The 24,793-nt window shown below is 46.4% G+C and overlaps 1 protein-coding gene across 3 annotated transcripts in view; it reads left to right on the plus strand.

The window, feature by feature from the left end:
- The window catches only part of FUBP3 (far upstream element binding protein 3), a gene marked incomplete at its 3' end in the record, with an annotated part of 49,301 nt that overhangs the window by 6,867 nt on the left and 17,641 nt on the right, over positions 1–24,793 (plus strand). For all 3 annotated transcript variants that reach the window (XM_081065785.1, XM_081065786.1, XM_081065784.1), the window contains exons 2-8: positions 5,193–5,298; positions 16,052–16,085; positions 18,495–18,544; positions 18,930–19,001; positions 20,243–20,300; positions 22,246–22,408; positions 23,641–23,739. In XM_081065785.1, the coding sequence (XP_080921911.1) occupies positions 5,193–5,298; positions 16,052–16,085; positions 18,495–18,544; positions 18,930–19,001; positions 20,243–20,300; positions 22,246–22,408; positions 23,641–23,739 (582 nt within the window). The remainder of the gene's footprint in view (positions 1–5,192; positions 5,299–16,051; positions 16,086–18,494; positions 18,545–18,929; positions 19,002–20,242; positions 20,301–22,245; positions 22,409–23,640; positions 23,740–24,793) is intronic.

Here is a 24,793-nt window from a genome sequence, read left to right on the forward strand (position 1 = left end):
AGCCACTGGCCGCATGCTGTCTCTTCCTGCTGTGGGGAGCAGAGACTTTCAGGCCAGCCCGTGCATTCTCCAGGGCCCAAGCGCGGCCATTCGGGGTGACTGTAGAGCAGAGGTCCCAGGTAAGGAAGTTGGGTTCCTGCTCCCTGGATGGTGTGAGCTTTCACCTTTATGGCTGGGTCCCCGAGAATCATCAGTAGCTGTATTTACCCGCATGGCTACAGTCTGGGTGACTGGCCAGCACGCCAGGGGCATTGCCTGCTTCCATGTGGTGTAAAGTTCTAATACGTGTGTAAAGTTGTGGAAGAATTCACAGCTTCCTGTTTGGGTTTGTAGGATGAACCGCTTTGATTATTTTAGTCCTCAAAATGTGCACTGAGAATAATTAATTGCCACGTTTATGAACTTTAGTGGTTTGTGGACCACCTTTGTGAGTTTTGCCAAGTCAGTCAACCTTCAATATTCTGCTTAATATTTTTAAATCATTTTAAAATTTAGATTTATTTGGAATATTTTTCAAAAGGAAACTAAATCATTATTATAAATGAAAAACTTTGCCATGCATTGAAGGTAACTAAATACATACGTACGTGTGTGTGTGTGTGTGTTTACATATTTTCATTCATACACCTCCTGAAATCACCTGTGTACTCCTCTTTGGAAAACACTGCTTTAGTTTGTCCCTGCTTTTTACAGGTGAGTACACCAAGGAGCAAGGCCACTGAAGGTCTTGCCCAAGGTCATACACTGGAAGAGCTGGCTGGAAAACCAGGACTGTTGACAAACTCCTGGTCCAGTGCTCCCTTCCTCCACATTTCCACTAACTCCTGGTAATGGAGGTTAGTTAAATATCGTATTGATTTATATTTCATCTGTTACTGTGCTTAAAATAGTGAGATAACCCATTCTCTTCCTCACCCCTCAAAAAGGGGGAAAGGTAACTAAGGTGGTAGAAAATCGGTAGCAGAGTTCCCTCAACATCATGCTTCCAGGTAAGGACTGGAGTGACCTTGGTTTCGTTGGAATATCCTGACTTGTTTTCTGGCCACACCATTATTAACTGAGCGTGTACCCCACTTTCCTTAAGCAGCTACTGTTCAGAATGATCAGTTGATGTGAGGAGTTGCTTGAGATCTGTGAACTGGAAATAATTAGGTTTTAAATCCTCGAGAAATGAAGTATGCTTAAGAAATACTGGGTGGAGAAAAGGGAGGTAGCCTGGTGCTGTGGTTACAAGCTCTGGAGTCAGACAGGCCTGGACTTAAATACTAACTAGTTCTGCCTCTTACAAGATGTGTGGCTTTGGGCGGGTCACTCAGCTCTGAGCCTCACGTTTCCTTATCTTAAAAATGGAGATAATATCAACTTCCTAGAGAATCATTTTAAGGAATAAATGAGACAGCATTTTTAGTGTTCTTAGCAGCGTGCCTAGCACATAGTAAGTACTCATTACATTTTAACTAGTTCTTTTAGTAGACATTAAAAATCATTTCTTCGCACGAGGTTACATTTGTATGAATAAAGAAATACATTGTTTCTTTACAGTATATTGTAATATAATATACAATGTAATACCAATGTGAATTATAATATAATTGAGTATTAAGTTAAACTCATATCTAACATTTATTTAGCCAGGGTTCAAATGCAGTAACCATTATTTTGTACTGCTTCTCTCTCAGTGGAAATTTCCCAAATTATAAACACCTGAAGCAAACCTGATTTAAGAACAAATCTGAAACCATCAGTCACATTTTGGAAGGACGTTTATTGCTTTAATCAATAGTAGGAACAGGAAGGAAACTATTGTAACAGTTTTAGCATATTGGCTTTGGGGGAAAAGACATTCCAGCAACATATGAAACATACTATATAAATTATAAGGAAGGCCAACGACCCAGGAATAACATTTTAGCTACTTGGGAAGGAAGGGGAAAGAAAGATTTGGGAGCCAAGAGCCGTCACCAAAAGGGAGTAGGGAGCATGCCTCATGTGTAGACCTTATCCTTGGGGTCTTGTCTTTGAGGGGGATGGGACAGCACACTGTTGGGGGACGCCACTGAAAGTCGTACCCCTTTCTTTTGTGTTTTGGGATCATTACTGTCTGCTGAGAACCTTTTCATCTGTCTTTAAAACAACTAGGCCAATAATCTTGGAAAGAAAACCCTCACATCAGCCATTTACCACTCAGTTTATTGTGGCAAGTGAAGGGGTCTGTGTGGAGAGCCAGCCACTGCAGTGTTCTCAGCTTTTTAACCCACCTGCTTTACTGGCTGAGCCCTTCAAGGTAACTTTTGCAGCTTAAGTAGCCAACCAAGAGGTGGCTACTTATCCAAAACAAACATGGGGAGCGAGATTGCAAGCAGATGGCAAGATTTATATGGCATTTTGTTTTACAGCAAATGGCCACTTGCCCTGAGAGACTTGGATGTAGGAGGTAAGGTTTCGATCAGCAGGCTCTCGGTATTTTAACCATTTACTTAAAATAATGTTTTTAAACAGCACCTATCCGGGCTACTATCATCTCTAGCCTAGTCAGGGATCAGCACACTTTTTCTTTGAAGATCCAAATAGTAAATTTCGTTTATTTTTATTATGTGTATAATATATATATGTGTATATATATATATATATATATATATATGTATATATATTCACATACATATGTATTCACTGTGCAACTCCTCAATGAAAACAAATAGGTGTGGCTGTGTTCTAATAAGACTTTATTTACAAAAGCAGGTGGTTTGCCAGCTATAGTTTCCTGACCCCTGGTCTAGTACACCTCTTAAATGATATGTTCCTGCTCTGGTCCCGTTGGAGTCGATTTGCTTTGTCTAAGAGGGGTCTTTTAAAAACATCTAATCACAGTGCTCTCCTTAGCAAGCCTTGTGGTTGCTTCCCGTCACCTTCCTATAAAAGCCCCGCCCCGTACCATGACCGCTGAAGCCCTGTGTGAACTGTCCCTTGCCCACCTCTTGGAACACATCTAATTCCTCCTGCTCTAGTGATGTTAAGTTCTCTTCCAGGCTCGTACCTACCAAGCTTGCTCCTGCTTCAGGGCCTTTGTACAAGCTGTTTCTTCTGCCTGGAAAGCTTTCTCAAGTTTTTGGACAGCCAGCTCCTCCTCATTTAGGTCTTACATCCCATGTCACCTCATAGTGACCTGCCCTGATCACCCATGGAAAGGAACTGTCCCAAGCACTTTCTGTATGTCATTCTGCATGTTAGCATCATGCTTATTGCCTGCTGAAATGATCGGTTTATTGATGAGCTTGTGTCCCTGTGACTCCCCCACCTCCTGCTGCCAGAGAGAGAGAGAGAGAGAGAGAGAGAGAGAGAGAGAGAGACACACACACACACGCACACACACACACACACACGTGCACGCACGCGCACACGGCAGGAACCCTGGTGCCTCGAACAGCCCAACGCATAGTAGGCAATCAACATTTGGTGGGTGAATTGCCCTGTTTTATTTGAATTGCTTTCTCCCGTACAGAGCTCTTTTGTGTTCAGAGTTTGTTGTACTCTTTTCAAAATCTGAAGCAGGATCTTAAGCAGAGAAGAAAGGGACTTCCCCAGAACCACAGGACTACTGGTAGTAAATGGAAAGGATGAGACCTGGCCCAGGGTACCTGTCATTTAAATTCTGCCTTGGGTTTTCAGTATCGTAATTGTCTTGGGTTGGTTGTTTGCTTAAGGCAGTTTATCTGTATGTTGGTCCCAGAAGGTCTCAGACTTCTGGGCACATTGGGACAAGCTCAGGACAACTACCACTAAAGACCGTTCTGTGGGGCAGCTGTGCGAGGCTTAATTTAGGGACTAAACATGAAGAGCAGTTTCTGTAAACATTCCTTTGATTAAATCAACAAGCTGACTTGTGATGAGGATAATATGTAATTTCCTAATGAGAGCAAAGTGGATAAGTTCTACATACTGTGTTTCCCCGAAAAGAAGACCAGGTCTTATGTTTGTTAAGGTTTGCTCCAAAAGACGCATCAGGGTATGTCATCCTGAAGATCATGCTAGGGCTTATTTTCCGGTTAGGTCTTATTTTCGGGGCAACACGGTAGCATTTGTTTCTGGGGGGAAAAGTTTAATAGTAGCTGTGGGGACAGAGCCAGGCGTGCAGTTTCCAGGCTCTCGGCCTCACATAGAAAGGTGCTGGCTCAGGTAGTAAATGGCCATCAACTGTGATTGGATGGACATCAGCTGTGGCTAGTTGGCCATCAGCTGTGACCAGCGAGCCATTGGCCCCTAATATAACTGCCTTGGCTACGCTGGCAGCAAATAGGGGCTAGCAAGAAGATGGTGGCTGAGCTAGCAAGAGCGGACTCCAGTTAGCACGGTCTATTGCAGCTAGCAAGGGGGGTTGGTTGGCAGAGAGAAATGGATGGCAGGTTGCGGATCGTGTGGCTCTTGCTTCCTGTGTCTCCAACCCAGCCGCCAGCGAGAATATAGTGGTGTGACTGCCCTACCTATGGGTGTTCCTTTTTGGTCTCACCATGTCCTGTGTTCTTATGTGGGGAGCAGGAGCTGAGACCCCGCATGATACCCTGCGTGACAGTAGCCGTGTTCTGTTCTTTAACTGATAATAAATATTAAAGTTGAAGTAGCTGTCAGAGATTATCTCACTTTCTCTAGTGCAGGAATCCTTCTGAAACAGTCCGGGCAGACGGCCCTCCCCCCACTGTTTGGACACTTCTAGTGAAGCGCAGTTTATATCTCCACAGAGGGCGTCGTCACTGTAATGGACGTTTAAGTTAATGGGATGGATGTATTCCTAAAGAGTTGTTACATTTGAGCAAACATGGCCTTTTAAATATTGTTGGAGGGTTTGTTTTGTAAGGAACCCTGTAATAAAACCTTTTGAGCAAAGTTTTTCATATTGTTGGCTGCTTTTCTTCAAATGCAGTATACCTGTACTTTAAGTGATGACTTAAAAATACCAATTTGCTTGTAAAAGACACATTTTTGGAAGTATTTTCGTTCTAAAGACATTATTAAGACCAAAAGCAAACTCATTTAACAGTGAAAAGTGCTTGTCCTATCAGGACATTTCCTTACATTAATCTGAGGAAATGTAGGGGGGAGAAATGGGATAACCGCCCCTGAAAGGGGTCTCTTGTCTTTCCTCCCTCGAATGGAGCCGTGATTTGTGACTGAATATTTAAATCTGATTCTCTCTGTAGATTGCTGCTAAAATTGATTCAATTCCTCACTTGAATAATTCCACACCTCTAGTGGACCCCTCAGTGTACGGCTATGGAGTACCAAAACGGCCGTTGGATGATGGAGGTAAGTTGTAAATATTTTGCCTTTCAGATGGTAACGAACCTACCAGTTTAGGTGGACTCGGTGCCAACCATTTCCTTAACAGCCCTCTCCAGAGTCACTCTGAAGAGGAGGGTCGAGGGGAGTATTTAGGGTGATTTTTCTCAGCAGCTCTCCAGCAGTTGAGTTCTTACGTGCCTTGGTAATACAGGAATCGTTTCAGCTGCTCTCCGAGGTAAAGACTTGGCCTTTGAATATCAGCTTGGAAGTCATTTGACCGATTGGAGAGTTTTGCTGGATTTAGCCTTCCATTCTTCCAGTATACATGTAGGAACTGAAGTTCCTCACTGTTCTCCAAAGAAAAGCTAAGGTTTGGTACATACCTCTGAGGAAATTGGCTACATCTTGGCCTTAAAGAAAGGAAAGGGGAGTGGTGGCCTTTCTAGTCTATGTGCTGGGTTTTTCACCATTCCCATTTATGACAGGTTGTTTCTAGAAGCCTCCATTTCTCTTTCATTCGTTAGTTTGTCTATATACTCCATCCCGCCCAAATTTGAGACCCCCCCCCCCTTAGAAGTGCCTTCGACCAGCACTTGGGCAAAGAGTATCTATCAGATGTGTTTCTGCAAAGAACTTGAACTTCCTATATCGCAAAGTATGATGATAGAAGGGATTCGGAAATATACTAGATTGTGCATAAATATGCACACAGTAGTGTCTTCTCTTTCTGTCCTTCTATTGAGCTGCATCCAGGCGTGTGTGTGCGTATTTCTGTGCTATATTAGTAAGGGAGAAAAGGTGTATAACGGTGTAGAATATTGCGTAATTTCCTTTTCAAAAAAAACGCTTTTTATGTACCTAGAAAAAAATGTAACTGGGCGTGACTGGTCTTTTTGGGGATTCTGAAAGAGGAGAGGGCCATTATTTTTAGATGTGGGAACCTTTTTGGAATAATTGTATAGATTCACACTGTGAAGATTTTAAGGGGGCAACACTTGTTTGGGTGTAAAAGTTATTGCCTATTTGAAAAAACTGTTGTTTATGATCACACACATAGAAAATCTGCTCCAGGGCCCTTGGACCTAAGGTGACCGTTTAAACTGCTGCTCTCAAATGGTACCCTGTGATCTTTTATATTAGACCAAATATGACTGATGGCATTATCTGCATTTTTGCCTTAGCGGAAAGCTGGTTGCAAAGTAACCTTTTTACCTTTTCAGGGCAATCATGCTTCAGTTCCTCTTAGGAGACATCAATAGAAAAGCAGAACTAAGTTGTCTGGCTCTGAACACGTATCTTGTTAATGGACAGTGTGTCTCTCTGGCCCACCGTTTCCAGAAATCGAGATCGATACATTTCACAACTCAGCTTTGTTTTCACCCACTGCGTGGAGTTGAAGTGTAAAACGCGGGGATTAGTAGTCACTCAGTCCTTCGCATGAGAGCGCTGAAATATTTGCAAAGGAAACTGCTGGCATTTTGCAGATGCTTTCCTCACATTAATCCTTTGCATGCCAGTTTGAAAGAAATTAGCAAAATTTATGGATAAAGAGACTTAGGGAACAAGCACAGGTAGCTGGCAAGTCACTGGTAAGCCCAAAATCACACTTGAAACTTCAGTTCATTATTATCGTGTACTTCCACCTCTTTTTTGAGAACCATAATTTTTTGCATGTTTGCCTTTTGGGGGCTAAGACCTTGTATTTAGAAAATGAACCTGGTTTCTCTTTTTCCTCCTAAATAGTAAGGCTACTTACAGTAGGAAAGGACTGAGAAAGAACCTTTCTGCAACGTGCCAGGTCTTCCAGCACCCAGGGATGTGTGTGTCTTACATAGCAGATTGTATTTGAAGAACAAGAATGTCCCCCAGGATTTTTACATTACAATTTGATCAAGTTAATCCTCTCTTCTGTTGAGCACCATTTAAAGAACAGAATCGCACAAATATTTGTTTTTCTCCAACGCGGTCTCCATGTGTAGAGTTTGAGATTTGCCGTTGAGCTTAGCGAGAGCCTTGGGCACTGGGGCCTGCCACAGCTTCCTTTGTCAGTTATATTTTGACAGGGATCAGATCATTGGGCCAGTTCTGTTCTCCTGAATATATAATGTGAATAAACAGCTCCCGTCAAGGAAAGCGTTCATGTTTACCCAGCAGCTTTCTAAGGCTCACAATCTTGCTGTTTGTGAGATGAAAGTTTAGAAAAGCAGAGACGAACAACAAGCAGGAATTCCGTCACTTTTCTCCTTTGCAGTAAAGTTTACCAAAAGCTTTGCAGTTTTTGGTTTGTTTGGTTTGGCTCGAGTTTTTTGGACAGAAGTACACCAGATCACTTCTTTAGCAATGTGAACTTTCTAACTTTCCTGTCAAGCTGGGTTCTTTAACCTTTAGGACGTGAAAATTCAGTCCCCTAGAAGTTTTTGAAGGTGTCTGTCACTTGGGTCTGTTTAAGAGCACTTCGATTCCTAAGCCGACTGTAAGGAACTTTGACACAGGGTTTATTCAGGACATTGAGATACGCAAACAAGCATAGGAAGGGGAGGATTAGAAAAAGTGCTCGGCAGTCAAACGAGGGAGTGCTTTCTCCTGTTGCAGACAGGGATTTGGGTGAGCTGTGCTCCTGGGCAGTGTTGAGCTGTGAGTCAGACTGCCGGTTCAGGAGCCCAGAGCCGCGGGGTGCCCAGCAGGAAGCGTTTGGAGCTCACTCTGCAGAGCCTGCCTTGGTGCCCTGACCTGGGAAGAGCAGTCGGTCTCTGCCCTCCAGCTTCAGGTCGAGTCACTTTAACTGTTGGCACCTTCATTCTTGGCACCCACACTTTCTAAGAGTGAGCTGCTCCTTGCCAATTCGGGAGTCTCCAGCTGGTCTCTGGTATGGCAGCTTTACCATCCAGAACTTTCTTCGTGCTACAGCTGGAGCCGCTCTTCCCCATGCATTCCTTCGCTGTAAGACTTGCGGCAGGGTCCAGTAACCAGGGACGTCCAGCCCTCCCTAATCTGGCTGTCGCCTACCTGCCCTCTGGTCTCGCTGTGCCGTTTGGCACTCAGCAGCAGCCTAGTCTTTCTCTTTGCTCTTCCAGGAACACATCCCCCATCCCAGCTCTTTACCTGGCTGATTCCGACGCAGCAGTGAGGTCTCAGAATCGAGAGCCAAGGCTCCTCCTGGGATCCCTTCTTTGTCCGCATCTTTTGACTTTCTTCAGTGCCCCGCTCGGGTGCCGCCCAGCCTCTGTCTTCTCTCTCATGTCCTGCTCTCCTTCCTCCCCCGATCTCTCCCTCTTCCTCCCTTTTTCACACGCTCACCTCACCAGGGAATAATCACATTCTGCTCTGAACTTCTAAAGTGACACATGTGTGCCTTCTAAGGGCACATGCTTTATTCTGCGGACCCCAGGGTGTGTCGTGTCCCTCTCCCGCTGGACCCTCTGTGCCCTTACCACAGAGATGGTCTCTTTATTTCCCTCCCTACCTTACACAGACACTTGATGCTTGTGCAGGCTCTCCCTCTTTGTATCCCACGATTAGCAAATTTAGAACATTTTCTGAAAAGTGAGCTCTAAATTGAAGCGAGTAGTATAAGCTAAGTGGTTGAGAACTTTGAATTTCAATGTAATCTCAATTGGGGAGGCAAGCTGTTTTTGAAGGGCCATGTAGTAAATATTTTTGGCTTCCAGGACATCCAGTCACTGCCCCATCTTCTCGGCTCTGCCATTGGAGCCCAAAAGCAGCCATGGGCAACACGTAAGCAAACGAGCATGGCTGTGTCCCCGTAATGCCCTGTCTACAGAAACAGGTAGCTGCCCCCTAGGCACAGTTTGCTTACCTCTGATCTCATACCAGCCTTGTCAGATGAGTAACTCTAACATTTCCTTAATCTTCAGTTGGGGAGGTGTACAGAGGGTCCCCCATCACCGTCCCTAATTTCCTCAAACAGATCTTCTTTTGGGTTTATTACTTAACTGCCTTGACTGTCTGACAAAATGAGTGATTTCTAATGTTTAGCCCAGAGCCAGGTGACAGATGGCAAAGTCACCCTTCTCATCGTCCCCTCCAGATTTCTAGGGGCGATGAGAGCATCATCTCTAGTTTTGTAACCCAGGAGAGTTTTAGGGACTCGTGCCGTCTTGAGCTCTTTTAGTCAAATCAGGCAGACCTCACTCTCTCCCTGCCCTCTGTGTAAAAGGTGGCATCAAAGCCAGAACTTTGGTGACTAAAGCATTGTTCCTACAATGGGGGGGGGGGCAAGGCGGGGCGGTATACACAAGTGACTTTGAAAATGTGCCTGCTTTTTCTACCAAAGACTTACGTTTGACATTTATGTAGAACCTTTTTAGATAGTACCATGGTTTCTAACTTTATCTTGATGATGTTATTCTGGGGTGAAAGAAGAATTCCTGGGTGTGCTATCAAATGAATTATTTATAGGAAGATTGGAACGAAATATTTCTGTGGTCCTTTCCAAGTTGTTTTTCCCCAGTACTTGTGGCATAGGGCAAAGACAAGGAGAAGTCAAGAGTGAGGAAGAAAGTTTTTGTTTTTTCAATTCCAGATTTTGAAAGAGGGCAGAGGGATGAGGTGCCCGGGCGAGGGAACAGTGAGGGTCACAGTTCTTGCTGCCAGACGGAATGGGCGTCTGACCTCTGCCTGTGGCTCCACGACCTCAGGCAGGAGCTTGCCGAGTGCAGAGTCTGCTTTGCAAAGAGAGAGAAAAATGAATCTCAGCAATACCAGGGCTTTCCCTGAATGGAGGAGGGTGATGGATACTGCAGGGATAAAGAGCCAGGACTAAAACCGAGGTGCTGAGAGTGGCCCTTTACTTGTGAAGTAAATCAGGGGTGTTGTTGAGCAGTAGTCCTCAGGCTCCCAGGGTTAGGTGGGCATGGTTGGTATAAAGCAGCGCTTTTCTAGCTCGTGCCCTTCTGGGCACCCTCTTCCCTAACATGGAACTCGCTGGGACTTGGTCTGCGCTGGAGACGTGCCCGTCCCCCCTTTCCCAGTTCTTTTTTGGTTTATGGTGGTACATCACCTGGGTGGTAAAAATCTCTTAACACCTTAAAAGTGTGTGTCTAGAATCCTGGGTGGAGAATCGCAAAGTAACAAAGCATAAGAGTCTTGGTAAGAAATATTGCAGGAGACAAGATCTGATTATGATTTTTATTCAGATAACAACTCATGGCAGAGGCTCGTGTGGTCTGCTCCTCCCGCTCCATCCATTCATCCATCCATCCATCCAACCATCCATCCATCCATCCATCCATCCATTTTAGGGTTATAATTCAGAAGTAAGTGTTGGTAAGTGCACATGGGTGCATATTAGCACATATGTGTGAGTTGGAAAAGGAAGTATGTTTTGTTTCCTGGCAAAGTCTGATCTATTTGGTTTGACAATTGGCTTAGCCAACTAGGTGAAATGGTAGACGTTTTCCACAAAAATGAATGAGCTAAGCCTGCAGCATCAGTGTGGCAACAGAGATAGAACGCACATACAACACCTGTTACGTTCTTTGCGACTACTAACCTAGGCTTTTCAGACTCCTTGGAGGAAATACGTGACCCCGAGTGGCTGTACCCAGGCGAGTGTTAAAACCAACTGAAGAGTTTTCAAAAACACTTCTTTTTTTTTTTTTTTTTTTTTTTTTTTCGGTTGTTGAGAGCCCACTGGCCCATGTGGGAATCGAACCGGCAGCCTTCGGAGGTAGGAGCATGGAGCTCTAACCGCCTGCGCCACCGGGCCGGCCCCAAAAACACTTCTTATGGTACAGCCTGTCTAGAAAACTTGTGAAACTAATCATGCACTCCGTATTTAGCCCACAGTTACACTCCTGGGCATTTTTTCCTGAGAAAAGAAAACCTACACTCACATATAAACCTTTGCACAAATAGCATCTTTATTCAGAACAGCCCCAAACCGGAAACAGCCCAGGTGTCCATCAGCAGGTGACTGGTTAACAGACTGGTCCATCCACGTCACGCAGCACTAAAAAGGGACAGACTATGGACCCAACAGCTTCCTGGGTGAATCTCCAGGGAGTTGTACTGAGTGAAAAAAGCTCACCCTGGGCTGCCATGTGCTGCTAGGAGTGGCCGGTGGCCATCATGAGCGGCCGGCAGCCGGGGAGAACTGCTGTGAGCTGCCAACTGACGACCAACAACCGATTGCCTCAGCCGGGGGGGCGGGGGGGGGGAGCGCAAGGCTCCTAATACCAGCATGGGCCAGGGAGCTGTGTCGTACCCAACTAGACTGAGAAACAACGGCTTGAACCGGAGTGTGGGGTGGGGGAGGCAGAAGAAAGGGAGAGAGAAAAAAGAAAAACTCCCACCCCGAGTGGTATATATGGTGTGATCCCATTTACATAACATTTTGGAATGGAGAGTAGATTAGTGATGGCCAGGGTTTAGAGGTGAGGTGCTGGGAGCCCCTGTATATTAGGCTGGTGCAAAAGTAATTGCGGTTTTTGCCTTGTATTTTTTTTATTTATTTTTTTAATGTTTTAAACCACAATTGCTTTTGCACCCACCTAATAGAATAAGAATAGGTCATCGCTGGAAGGAATCCTGGTGCCTAAAGTCTTTATCGTATAGCTAAGGAAACCAGTGTCTGGAGAAATGGTTTGACCATGGTCAGATACTGAGTAAGTGGCAGAATGAAGACTTTGAATCTGTGCCTCTGTCTCTTAGGCTATAAAACGTATGCTTGAAAATAGGGCTCAGAGTCAGGTAGGTTAGGGTTTGAATCCCACCTCTGCCAGGTGTTAGCTCTGTGACTTTGCGTAGGTTGCTTAACCTCTCTGAGCCTCTGTTTCCTCACCTATAAAATGGAGGTAATACCTACTTCGTGAGATTATCGTCAGGATTATAGCAAGTTATTTTCAAAGTTTTAAAATACTGCTTACGGTGTGAGAAATACTCATATTTCCGTGAGAACTAGTTAGTACACACGTTAAAACCTTTGTAACGGAAATAAAAGCTTTATGAAATATATATATTATTATATATGGTACACTGTTTTCTATTTCATGTTTTAATACAGCCGGTCATGACCCCCTAAATTAATGTCATGTCCACTGGATTAAATGAAAACAAGGCATAGTAGTATAAATAAGACTTACTTTCCTCTTTATTTTACTCCAGAGGTCCTTGGGTCAGGCTCTGTGTAGGTACTGGAACTGGGGAGGGGTACAGGTGGGGTCCTAACCCCACTGCATCTCTGGAGATGAAGTCAGGTGGCTGCCCATCGCGGAGCTTTCTGCTTTCCCACTGGACTCTAAGCTTCTCGAGGGCAGAGCTGACCTTGCTCAGCATTTTATCCCCAGGACCTGGCACAGTGCCTAGCACCTGAGAGGCGTGAAGGGGTGGAGTGCACATGGACACGGGGCCTCCCCTGTGTGCTGTTCTGAGGGCTCGGGTGTGATTACACCTTCCTCGTGGGTAAAATGGGACTGAAAATAACAGCGTCTGCCTCCTAGGGCTTCTGCAGGACTGAGTGGGTTCATGCAAGTGAGGCATGTAGAAAAGCACCGTGTGAAGCTCGTGGTGGGGTGTTTGCCACTCACAAAAGCATATTAGACTGCAAGTGAGAGTGACATTAAGAGAAACTTGAATTTCCTGGCGCTTTTGGAAAATAATAATTGCAGAATTCGTAACAGATTACTTGTCTAGGGACTTTGAGCTGAGCTCAGCACGTCAATGTTTTGTGGCCCTGAGGCGAGAGTTGTTGCCTTAGAACACAGGAAGCCTTTGTGTTGTCCTTGGGAGAAAAGCCTTTTACAAATGCTTGGAAAACTGCAGAATGGCCGCAGCTAACTGGAAGCACGACTGGGGCTTGGAAAGGCCGCGGCCAGAGTCTGAGGAGACTAGAATCCAAGGACTTTCCAAATCCTCCTGAAGAAGGAGGTCTGGTTTATTTATTTGTTTTGGCAAACCACTGACATTTTCTCTCCTGACGACTCACTCACCTGCCTCTGGTCTGCTGCTCTGATTGCGAGGCTGGGTGTTTTGTCTGTGCTGTTATGAGGACCAGGGCTGCTTGTGTTCCTTGGGCTTTTTGGGGAGGTGGGGAATGGGGTTTAGTATTAAAATGGGTGCACAGTATAAAGTTGGGTATGTTCCCCAGGGATATTTTGTTAGCAGTTCTTTTGGAAGAAGAAAAATGAAGACTTCTCTCCTTGCTAATGGGAAAAAATGCCCAGCTGTCTTCTTTTTTTCAAACATCATTATTGAAATTGGCAGAGTATTACTCTTCAGAAAGAATTTCCCATATTGTAGCGTATTTTCTATGGGCAGCTCATTTTTCCATAGCCCAGGGTGCGTCCCATTATATAGTGTGCAAGATAAATGAGAACTACACCTGGGCGTGTTTACGCATGTGTGCTACAATCGAGCTAAGGTGAATTTCTGAGGCAAGATGGACCATTGTCGGCCCGCATGCACCATTAAGGGGAAATAGGACTGATTTTTTTTCAGCATTTTTCCTTTTTTGCAGTAAAATGACAGTGGTTACCATTAAATTGAGCTTAATAGGCGTCCCCATATACCTCCCGCATTTGACCCTTCCTCATCATGTGGAGTTGGATGTTATGTTTGCTGTGTGGGTGCCCCGTGCCCCTTACCTAACTGCTGCTTTTCATTTTTAGGCACCAAATGGGAATGTTTCCGAAAGGAATGAGCCTTTAAGTCAAGCGTTTCATTCAGCCATGGGCTACAGCATTTGCATTCAGTGGGGGAAAGCGTTTATCCTTTTTAGGAGTCCACCAACTTAGAGAGTTGGATCTGGACTTGGATTTGATTTCCTCCTTCCACAGCGGCTCTCCGCAGCCTGTCTGTCTGTGGGGTGCTGGTGTGTGCGCTTGAATTTTCCGTTTGTAAGCACCTCCACATGTCGGCAGAGCAGTTGCAGTTGCCATCAGAAATGACATCTTGTGCGTACGTACTGTGCCAACAAAAATGAGTTTCCTTTTCTGTGATGAGCACAGAATTTCACGTGGCGTTTGACCAGGAGCCCTGCGAATGTTCTCGTGACTCTCACGGAGTTCTTTATCGTAGCAGGCCCTCTACTCTTTGCAGTGGCTTTTCTGGCTGACATAGGTGCAGATCATCAGCCTCTTGATGTCTCTTTCCAAGGTCTGGCCACGCCGCCCTGTTTGGGGGACCAGCACCTCTTCTTTGTGTTCTCATCGTTTCAAGGCATTTTAGTTCCTCTGTCTTAAGTGGGTTCTTTATCCCTAAGAGAAGAATTCGGACAGTAAGAGCTTTACCTTCCATAGGGGCAGCTAACCAGACTCAAGGAGGGCGCTCTGTCGTGGCCTTTCTTCATCCCCACTGCCTTAGGTGGCGGGCAGTCCTCTCTCAAACACCCAGGGGCTGAGGGTGTGATGAGGATTTCTTCCCTAAGCAGATTGTTGTCCAGTTTTCACGTGGAGTGGGAGTCGTGAGCACTCTGTCCCAAACGAGAGCATTTGTCATATTCAAACTGGAAATGCAGAAAGAAAAATTTTAAGAGTCAATGAGAAACAGTTCTCTTATCCCTGAGATAAGCAGGTTAATAGTACATAATGTCAATATTTTGGCTGTAGACCATTATCTTGCTATTGATTCAGAAGAAATATGGTATTGACTCCATAGCGTCGTTACTTTTTGCTAGCATTGTTTCTCTGTGCTTTTTTCTTCTCCTTTTAAAATACCGGGATCTGGCTTTTCCTTTGTCTTTTTATGACCAGTTCCTGTCCAGTCAAAGAATGACAAGGCTAAGTAGAAGCAGAAAGAGCACCCGGAGTCCTATTTCAGATGTCAAGCCATTTTGCTCTTTGTTCTGGAGTGGATGTGATTGATCCTTCCCACTTAGCTCCTATCTGTTCTTATAACTTTCCCCAGAGCCATGTTTTTGAATGCTCTTGTTACATATTGTAAGATTCATTCAGTTCCTTGTAACATGTTTCGGGTTTATACTTTTTCATTGTCTGCTGACTGTGTTTCCTGGGCTGCATTTTCCAAAAGAGAACAGCACCACAGAATTATTTTTGCTGATGGCTGGTGAAGGAGGCACTCATCAATAGCTGAAAGAGGAGAAACTGAAACAAAAAGCTGAGCTAAAGTGGTTTTGTGGGAACGTGATTACAGAGTTGGTTTTCATAATAAGAGGCTGTTTGGCACTGTTGTCTCTGTGAAATGGGCTTGAAAGGCAGTTGCTCATTCTTCGAGGCTTATAGACTGCTGTGGTGGGTCCGTAAGGCGGCCCTAGGAGGGAGGAGGCCAGACCCTGTCCTGGAGCTGTTTATGCTCTTGGGAGGGCAGGGAGAATTGGCGTGTGTGGGGGGGTGCCCCAGGGCGGGCAGCGACATAGGAGCAAGGCCTCTGACTGTGGCTGCCCTGGAGCAGGCCTAGCCGCCACCTCGGGCGTTAGATCTTCTCATTTGCTTTAAAAAGAGAAAGAAGGAACCCCCGCATCTTCACACTGAGTTTGGACCCCGAGCAGGAGGGAGATAGGAGGTGACAGGGATTTGGAGAAGCGGGATTTTCTCCCAGGCTTCTCAGTGTGTGGACACACAGATCAATTTCTTACCCTGCGTTCAGCTGGCCACTGGGTTCGACAGTGTGTTGATCAAGATGTCCCCTCCTGTTTCATATCACGTAACGCATTCATTTCAGCCACTGAGCCTAAATTACTGTTTGCTTTCTTTCTGCCTTTCTTTTTTTCCCCCTGAAATGGTAAGAACTCGTGTAAGGATGAAGTTAGTTTATCCGTGCTAATGCTTTGATTTTTCTTTTCTCTTTTTCTTTGCCACAGTAGGTAACCAGTTAGGGGCCTTGGTACATCAAAGGTAAGCAGTGGGTTATGTTTTATTATTTATTGATCATTTCTAATTGTTTATTGATCCACCATCTGTACTAGAGTGTTAGAAAGTCAGAGGTTGAGAGTGTGAAAAACCATGGGCTAGGTTTCTTTAAGACTCAAGGGTTTTTTTGCTACCTTTTCCAAGGCAGTCAGTGTAAGCTTAAAGGATAAACTCATACGAGGTATTAAAAATCAGCCATTAGTGTATGTGAACTTTAAAGACTTCTAATATATTGGAGCTGCTCCTTCTGTCCACATACATTTAATTTAAAATGAGAGAATGAAAATTTCCCTCCCGTTTTGATGATTTTCCCAGTGTTCTATGAATCCTTAACCTCTTTACTTAAAAAGATGTCCTAAAGAAGTGAGTTGTTGGGCTTTGATAAGAGACAGCTTTTGGTTCTCAAGGAATCATAGGCCCGGGAGGCCAGAAGCCGGGATCCCCCCCGCCCCGCCCGCCCCAGCTCTGCTGTAGTGCTAGGGACTTGTCAGCGAACCTCAGATAAATGCCCAGTGGGTTCCCTGCTTCAGTTACCCCTCACAGCCTTCCCTTAAACACTGAGGACTTAGACAGACACAAACCGCCTGGGCTTTGAAACAACGGGTCTGTAAGATAGGATATTTGTGGTCACGGTGTAACTCTTCAAAAAGGATAAATATACAAAAAGCTACGTGACAGCTTCTGTAATGAGTGCTATGTGTCTGTTATTGTAACGTACTACCCTTAACCTTCACCAGCGATGATACAATTTTACCTTCTTGTGTTCTGCGCAAATATTTGGGAGTTTCTGGAAATTTCCAGGCATCAATTAACCAAAAGATTCAGCCTGGGATTTTTTGTTGTTTCTTTGCTTTTTAATGAATTAAAGTAACTTAAATGAGGTTTTAGGACCCAATGTAACTTTCCTATAAAGCTGTAACTAGTGAGGATTTTACTTTCCAAAATGTTTATGCATTAGACAAGTTTCAGCCTTGCATTTCGAATAGAGCTTTGTCTTCCTGGAAGCCCAAAGCAGTTCGTCTTAATCTGTTTCCTCCTCCAAGAGAGTCTGCTAAGCTGGTTCCTAAAGCCTGAGGAACTGCCCCCATTTTTGACCATTTGTATTGTGATCGTGTTGGGCGCTTCTAGTCGGTTCCCGGGTGAAACTTCTGAGAGTGGACCGTTTGTGCTGCCAGGTGCATAGTCATCTCAGCCACACAGACAGGAGCACCACTCCCTCCTCCACGGCCAGGACACGTCACAGCAGGGACCAGAGCCTCTTGCAAGATGTGCGAGGCCAGCTGGGTCTTGGCATTGACATCCAGTGTTACTGATTAGGAAGCCCAGGCTTGCCTGGTTTCGGGGTGAACTCCAGTGTCCCCAGAGACAAAGAGCCTCCCTAGGTGTACATAAACCTGCGGATGTAAACTCCGCGAGAAGAAGATCGTTTGCTCCCATCACAGTGATACGGTAGCAAGTGCTATTTAAGCTATTGCATTTCTTCTAAGTGCTGCACTTTTCCCTGAAAACATGCACTTTATTCAGTCCTTTCCGTGATGGGTAAAAATCCAGCTGTGTGAGAGATGTTTAAAAATGCTTACCCTTTTTAAAAAAAAAAAAACTACTTGCATTTAGCTTCCTTCTAAGGTAAATGTTTAGATTTAATTGCTTTCTGGGGTGTTGGGCAAATTGGATATTGTCCACAATACACTCGCTGTATGGCAAATCTGAAGGTTTGTTTGAAAGAACCAGTGCAGTAGTTGTTTTTTTAAAAGAGAGAGAGAGACAGACACAGAGACAGAGAGAGAAAGCACATAATGGATGAGATGGCATTTAGCAGAAGTACCTTGCAGACCAACTGAGGGCATTATCCTGTCCTGGTCAACACTGATTAGGCCTCTGCTGGATACTGACTCCATTTGGGGCACGTCACCCTAAAAGACAGCTATATTAGAGGGAGGACAGAAAGCAGTACAAAGATGGGGAAACAAGGAATGTTGAAGAACGGTTGACTATTTCTTCATTTAGAGAGGACACCAGAAAGATGTCTGCACACTGCCCAAGTCCCAAAGGCTCGCTAAGTCCCCTAGGGTTGGTGACACATTTGGTATTGGCCAAGCTTCTGCCTCCTATGGCCATATGAAGGAAAGGCCTGAGCGGAGCTGTTGGTCTAATGAGAACCCAGAGGTTTCTTCCTCTGATACAGGAGATGGAGGCTGGGGTCTTTTCGAGGAGTGATTGACCAAGGGGCTCATTCATTGATGCTCTTTGTAGATGGTTGTGGACTTGTTGGCCAGATTGGCGTGATTTCTCTTAAGCCTTTATCTTCCATCATGGCCAATATGGGAAATTTGGGGAACCTAAAATGGCTGCAAAACTCTTCTATATATTTCTCCAAAATGTTCTTTTTTTTAGGGCAGTAATAACAGAAGAATTCAAAGTGCCTGATAAAATGGTTGGATTTAGTAAGTATTCACGTGATGGACTTTCCCCCTAGTTTCCTGTCCTTTTTATCGCACTCTCTCTCTCAGTGTGTCACCCATAGTAGAATGCTTTTGCACACCATTCTCTAGAGTCCCGAAGCGCTGCAAGTCTCTGTACAGGCTGAAGGAGAGACCAGAATGTTGGGCCTTGGGTCCCCCAATCCCCCTACCACCCCACTGTCTTCTCCCTTGAGCTAGGGCACCCTCTGTCTGTCTGCCGTGTTTCACATACAATTTCTGTGGGCTCAGCGAGGCCAAGCTGATAGTAGTGCTGTCACCCACGTGTGAATATCTGTTGAATGAAGTCGTGCGTGATGGTAACGTATGGAATGGGAGGCATGTTCTGACCCTGTTCAATTTGTTTCAGTTATTGGCAGGGGAGGTGAGCAGATTTCACGGATTCAAGCAGAATCTGGTTGCAAAATTCAGATTGCTTCAGGTAAGGGTTTCTTTTTTCACAGATCTCAGTTTGGTAGACCCCGGTCTTTTGCAAAGTTTTCCAGATTCAGTACTTTGCTTGTGGCTAAGTTTAGGAGCGTGGGTAAGTATATGCGATTGCTATTTTCCTTGCACTTCTGGAGCTGGTCTCCCAAGTGAGAACCAGAAAGAGCAGAGTAGAAGCAGGCCAAGACAAGGCCACCCAGCTGGCCTGGTGGGGAACCCTCCCCCGTTCTGTGGCCTGCGTGTGCCCTCCCCCCCACCCTGCCCAAACACCTGCCACTCTAGGACCTCTGTTTTCTGCACCAGAATGTTATGCTAGATGTAGTGGCCTGCAGGAGTCCTGTGGCTTTGGGGTCACTCCTGGGAACTGCTTGCCGGCTCCCCTGGATTAGACCACCACTGCCCTTTGTGGAAAGAGGCCAGCTTGGGGGGCTCTGGCAAACTGAGCACGTGTTAAACACAGTTCAGATCCTTTCCCAGCTGGATCCATTTTGACTGTCAAGTATGGAGACAGAGATTGAGAAAGAAGAGTTTTTATTTTATTTAGAGTTTTAACGTCTAATTTGAGTTTGACCTCTTTTCATAGTGAAGGAGGGGCTTTGGAGGACGTTCGACTAGAGAAATGTTTCTCATTTAAAGGGATAGAAGGCAGTAACTGCTGTTAGCCTTTTCACTTTTTTTAGTAAGAATTTTAAGAGGCGGTATTTTTAGGAACAAAGTGAAATCGTGTGTGATGGTGGAAAGGAAGATTTTCCTTCTTCTCAAATGGCCCGGAACCAATTCCACATAGATGTCACTGATCTCTGGGGATATTCACACAATTTCTGGTAATAGTCCCAGTGTGCATACCATCAAATGTCTTACTAGTGTGTCTGAGAGCTGTTTGCAAACCAATGACCAGTAAACTCCGCAAATGGAGAAACTGAGGAATAGCGGCTTAAGTGCCTCAGGCACTTATGAGCACATAGGTGGGGTCAGAAACAAGCTGAACCTGGAAATTAGGACCAAGTCAAACCTCTGCTGCGTTCTCCCACCTTCCCTGAGGGGCTTGTTTCTACGTTGAGAATCGAGGGCAGAGCTACCAGCCTAATACTCTCCCCACAAGTGGAAGCATACTGTCTTTTTCTGGGAGCCTGGGCTTTTGTGGGGCCGGCGTTGGCACCGCCCAGGGAGACAGTCTGTCCACAGAGGTTGCCTGATGCCTACCAACACACCTCATCTTCTTGATTCTTCTTGTAGAGAGTTCTGGGATTCCCGAGAGGCCCTGTGTACTTACCGGAACCCCAGAAAGTATTGAGTAAGTTTATTTTATTTACTTTTTTCCTTTCACTCTTCTTCCTCCTTCCCCAGACGGGGAGAAATGGAAGGGCAAGACTGTTACCAAACTCTGTCCATCTGTGCGACAGTCAGACGCTCTGTAGAGAAGGACCCGGGTGGTTGCCACACCAGGGGAGTTTGTCTCTTACTGAAACACACAAGGGAACACCTTGTGAAAAACGCTGTGGAAATTCTCAGAGCTGTCATGACACCACCTTCGTAAAGCAGGTTGTGAAGAGTGGACGAGCCCCTCCTGGATGCTCTGCCTACCTGGCTTCTCCCTGCTAATACCTCCTTTACCTGAGCACATCTGGGCCAGTGGGCCGTCCTGGCACAGGCCCTTTGCCTGGAGCTGATCCTATTGCCCCTCTGATATTTGGGAGCCTAATAAATGGACTCTAAATGGCTGTTGCTCCGCTCAGACCGGCCAGAGGGTGTTTTGACTTTGGGGGCCCTTGTCAGAGCCCTCACCCCGGCATGGCAGACCTACCTGGTACACATGCGCAGAGCCTTGTGCCAGATGGAGGCCTCAGATCCAAGCACCTCCTGGCGGAAGGGGGTGTACTAACTCTGCGTCTGCTCACTTTCCTCTTTCAATATACTGAGTAGCAAGGCATTTGGGGACAGGGTGCTAAGATTATATCTGCCTCGATAGGTAGGGCTATTTTATTGTTTCCATTGCTCAGGGAGTCTAGATGAGTTTGAATCCTCTTGTTCTGCGGTAACATTGCAAGCAGTGAACCAGAACAAATAATTGGCAGGTGTGTATTATAGGGCAAGCGGGGTGGTTTAGCTGGAGTCCAGACATTTTTCTTCCAGCACAGGTTAATCTAGTACACAAGCAAAATATTAAAAAGCTGCTGAGAGTGAGAAGATACATGAGGCTGATTCTGTCTTCGAAGGCTCAAGGCCACAAAGGGCAACTTCATTTCCTGCCTTTCTCTTCTCTTCTTCCTACTCTCTAACCATTCCTGCTTCCTGTCCTTCGCAAGCGGTGGAGGCAATGGGGTTATACATTTAGGAAGGAATAATGTCGCTGTCTTCGGTGCACAGTACAACCAGACTGTTTGGTAGTGAATTCTTCCCTGTTAGAGGAACCAAAAAATAGATTGTCCATGGTGATTTGAAGAATAAATACTGCAAATCACAGCCAGGGGAGATTCTGGTGCAGAAAAGCATATTGGCCGGACAGATGGCCTCGGTAGGCTGGGTTGTACTGTTTCGGCAGTGCAGCCTTCCTCTCCCGCCTCCAAATAACATCAGCACAAAATGGTATGTGAAATGCAGGGTCCTGAAAATCTGACATGAAAAGCACAAAGCAGGTGTATGTGAGTAGGGCTGCGTCAGAGCCACCGCCGCCTCCTTTCTCATCCCCTTGAAACCAAACTGGTGATGCATTGCCTCAGCTTAACAGCCAGAGAGCAGTCTGGGTAGTTACGGAGAAGAAATTTGGAATAGGGGACTTCAAACGATGAGTACTAACCCTTGCTTTCTTTCTTCCCATCTCTCTCAATGCTCTCTCCTGCCTTTTTAACAAATGTCTAGTGAGTGTGTACTCTCTTGAGAAGGGTTATGCTGGACTGGGGAACAGCAAGATGCAAAGAGCTCAGAGGTGGTGGTCTCTGCCGCCAGAGCAGCTGACATTCGAATAGGAGAAGTGACATGTTTGTGGAGTGAATACGAGACACCAGCACAAGCGGAGGGCAGACTTGCAAGGGGGCTGTGTCGGAGTGTTGGTATTGTGGCGTGTTGCTTTTAAATTCCAGGCCAGTAGCGTGGCGGATGGCAGCGGCCTCCCGGGGTGTGGGGGCCGGAGCTGCCGCTGGATGGAGGGCGGCCTTGACTCCTTCGTGTTTCCCTTCCGTGTTTCCCTCGAGCATTCATTTAATGCCGATTCCCTTGTGATTTTTTTTCCCCGCTCAAAGACAAGCCAAACGGCTCTTGGGGCAGATCGTGGACCGCTGTCGGAACGGACCTGGCTTTCATAATGACATAGACGGCAACAGCACGATCCAGGAGCTCCTCATCCCTGCGTCTAAAGTGGGTCTGGTCATCGGCAAAGGAGGGGAAACAATAAAGCAGCTGCAGGTATGCGAGCCCTCCGCAGAGGTCCCCCTCTCCCCTCCCCTTCCTGGCTGGAGCGTCCGTGTCAGAACTCTGACTTCCCTGGCGGAGCGGGCTGAGTGGTCCACAGGCAGGCGCCCCTCCGAGCCTCTGCCCAGTGATTCCATGGCCCCTCCCTGCGATAGCTATTTTCTGGGAATTGACTGTGGCCAGGCCCTGTGCCAGGTATGCCAGTCGTGGGGCCCCGTGAACTTGCAGCAACCACTGCAGTGAAGCTCTGTTACCATCAGATGACAACACCTCAGTTGAAAAGACCGTGTCCGGAGCCAGGGACCTTTGGGCCAGCAGCACTCCCCTCGTCAGCTGTGTGATCTTAAACGTGCCCATGTACTTTTCAAAGGCCCAGGTCTTCGTCTGTGAAAGCGGCCTCACTATTGTCATGCAGCTGAAATAATCCTGTGCTGTGTGTTTATATAAGACCCCCTAGCACACAGCTTCTTGCTGAGCAGGTGCCCGTGAGCGTTAGCTGCTCTTAGCTCCAGAATCCCTCCCCCGAGACCCGTGGGGCCAAATTTTGCTGAATTTCGCAACCCCAGCGGGTTCCAAAAGCGTATTTCCTCAGCTAAACATAATGTCACACTCATGGAGAGGGCTAGGAATATGCTTACATGACTTCAGGTTGGGTTTGCTGCCTAGTTAGTTAATGAACAAACTTTTATTTCAGAGCTTTGTAGCTTATGGAAGTTGTGGGTCAGGGATTGTGACCTGCCCTGTGACCCTCTCCTAGCCCAGTCCTCAGACTGTGAAAGGCATGCTGCTGTGGACTCCCAGAATCCCAGCTTTGGCTCCCCGCTCATGGGCTCTGGGCAGCTTCCGCTCAGAGGCCTCTTCACCTTTGCGTGGAATGGGCACGTTCGCCTCGCTTAGCTGTGCGGAGGCTCTAACCAGATGTTAACTAGAGTGCTCAGCTCAGTGCCTGGCTTTTCATACGCATAGCTCATCAATATTCCAGAGCCTGGGAAAGGAGGAGAGTTGGGAAAATGGTTTTCCACATCACACTCGGAAGCTTTCTGGCAAGGCGTGGCCTGTACGGCAGCATCCTCAGAGGCCAGCTTCATGGGCGGGGTCAGAGGGCAGTGCCTGGTGGGAGGGGGCGTGGCTTATTGTGGACGTGACCCAACCCCTCGCGTCATCTTGTGCTCTCCTACATTCCCATTCGTGACAATGAGGGCTGTACTGGGATGTGTGCCCCACAGGAGCGGACAGGTGTGAAAATGGTCATGATCCAGGACGGCCCATTGCCTACGGGGGCAGACAAGCCTCTTCGCATCACTGGAGACCCGTTTAAAGTACAGGTAGGAAAGCAACTGGATCCGGCAGGTCCTGGGTGGGGGTGTCACCTGGTAGTAACTCGTAGAGCTTGTATGTCATTTAAGAAATGATAAAACTGATGTTCCTTTAGTTAGGGTAAGCTATTACTATTTTCCCAAAGCAGATTTGATGACGGAAAGAATTCAGGTTTGTGTTACCCAGTCTCAGAGCCACTAGCCACATGTGGCTATGTAAATTAATTCAGATTAAGTAAAAATGGAGTTCCTCGTGTACCCAGGCCCTATTTTGAGGGCTTCAGAACCACATGAGGATAGTGGCTACCTCACGGGCAGTGCTTACACGGAGCGTTTTCTTCAATGCAGAAGGTTTCATTGGATGGCGTAGCACTGGGCCTGTGGTCAGCTCAGATGCAGGCTCCGTTTGATTCTTTCTTGCTTGTTCTCTCTCGGCCCCCTTTTGCAAGATCTCCAGCTGCGGTGGGACACAAGCAAAGGTGCCAGCACCACACAAGGCATGTGTGCCCTCCGGGCAGGCATCCTGTGTCCTGAGCTCCCAGGCTCAGAGCGCATGCCTAGTTTTAAGTCACCTGGGGTGGTTCCACCCTCCAGCTCTTGCTGTTTGTTCGCAGGAACGTGAGTGGGCTGTGAGCGTGGGGTTGTGTATTCCCGGGAAATACGAATGCTCCTTTTTCTGTCTGCTGCAGCCTGTCTTGCCTTGGCTGCAGTTAGAGTAGCTCCAAGGTGACACCCCTGGTGAGGCGCCCCGTCAGGCACAGCTCTTCTGGTGGGAGCTTTGGGGCTTTGGCGCAGGGGAGGTTCCCAGCCTCTGGCAAAGTATTTCCCCCAATTTTTGTCGTTCGGCTGAACTCGAATTGATATTGTTGTTTTTTCAAGATACATATGTAAAATAATGGTTTCAAAACAGGATTTAGGGCCAGTGATTAAAATGGTTTCTTTCCTCAGGGCCCAGTCAGTGATGCAACGCTTCACTCCCCTCCTGCAGGCCAGGGTCCCCCAAGTGCCTCCTCCCGCCCCCAGAGTTTCTGACCTCTGTGAATGTGAACAGGGGGGCTTTTAA

The sequence above is a fragment of the Rhinolophus hipposideros genome (genome assembly GCF_964194185.1).
Source record: "Rhinolophus hipposideros genome assembly, chromosome: 11".
Taxonomy (NCBI): Eukaryota; Metazoa; Chordata; class Mammalia; order Chiroptera; family Rhinolophidae; genus Rhinolophus; species Rhinolophus hipposideros.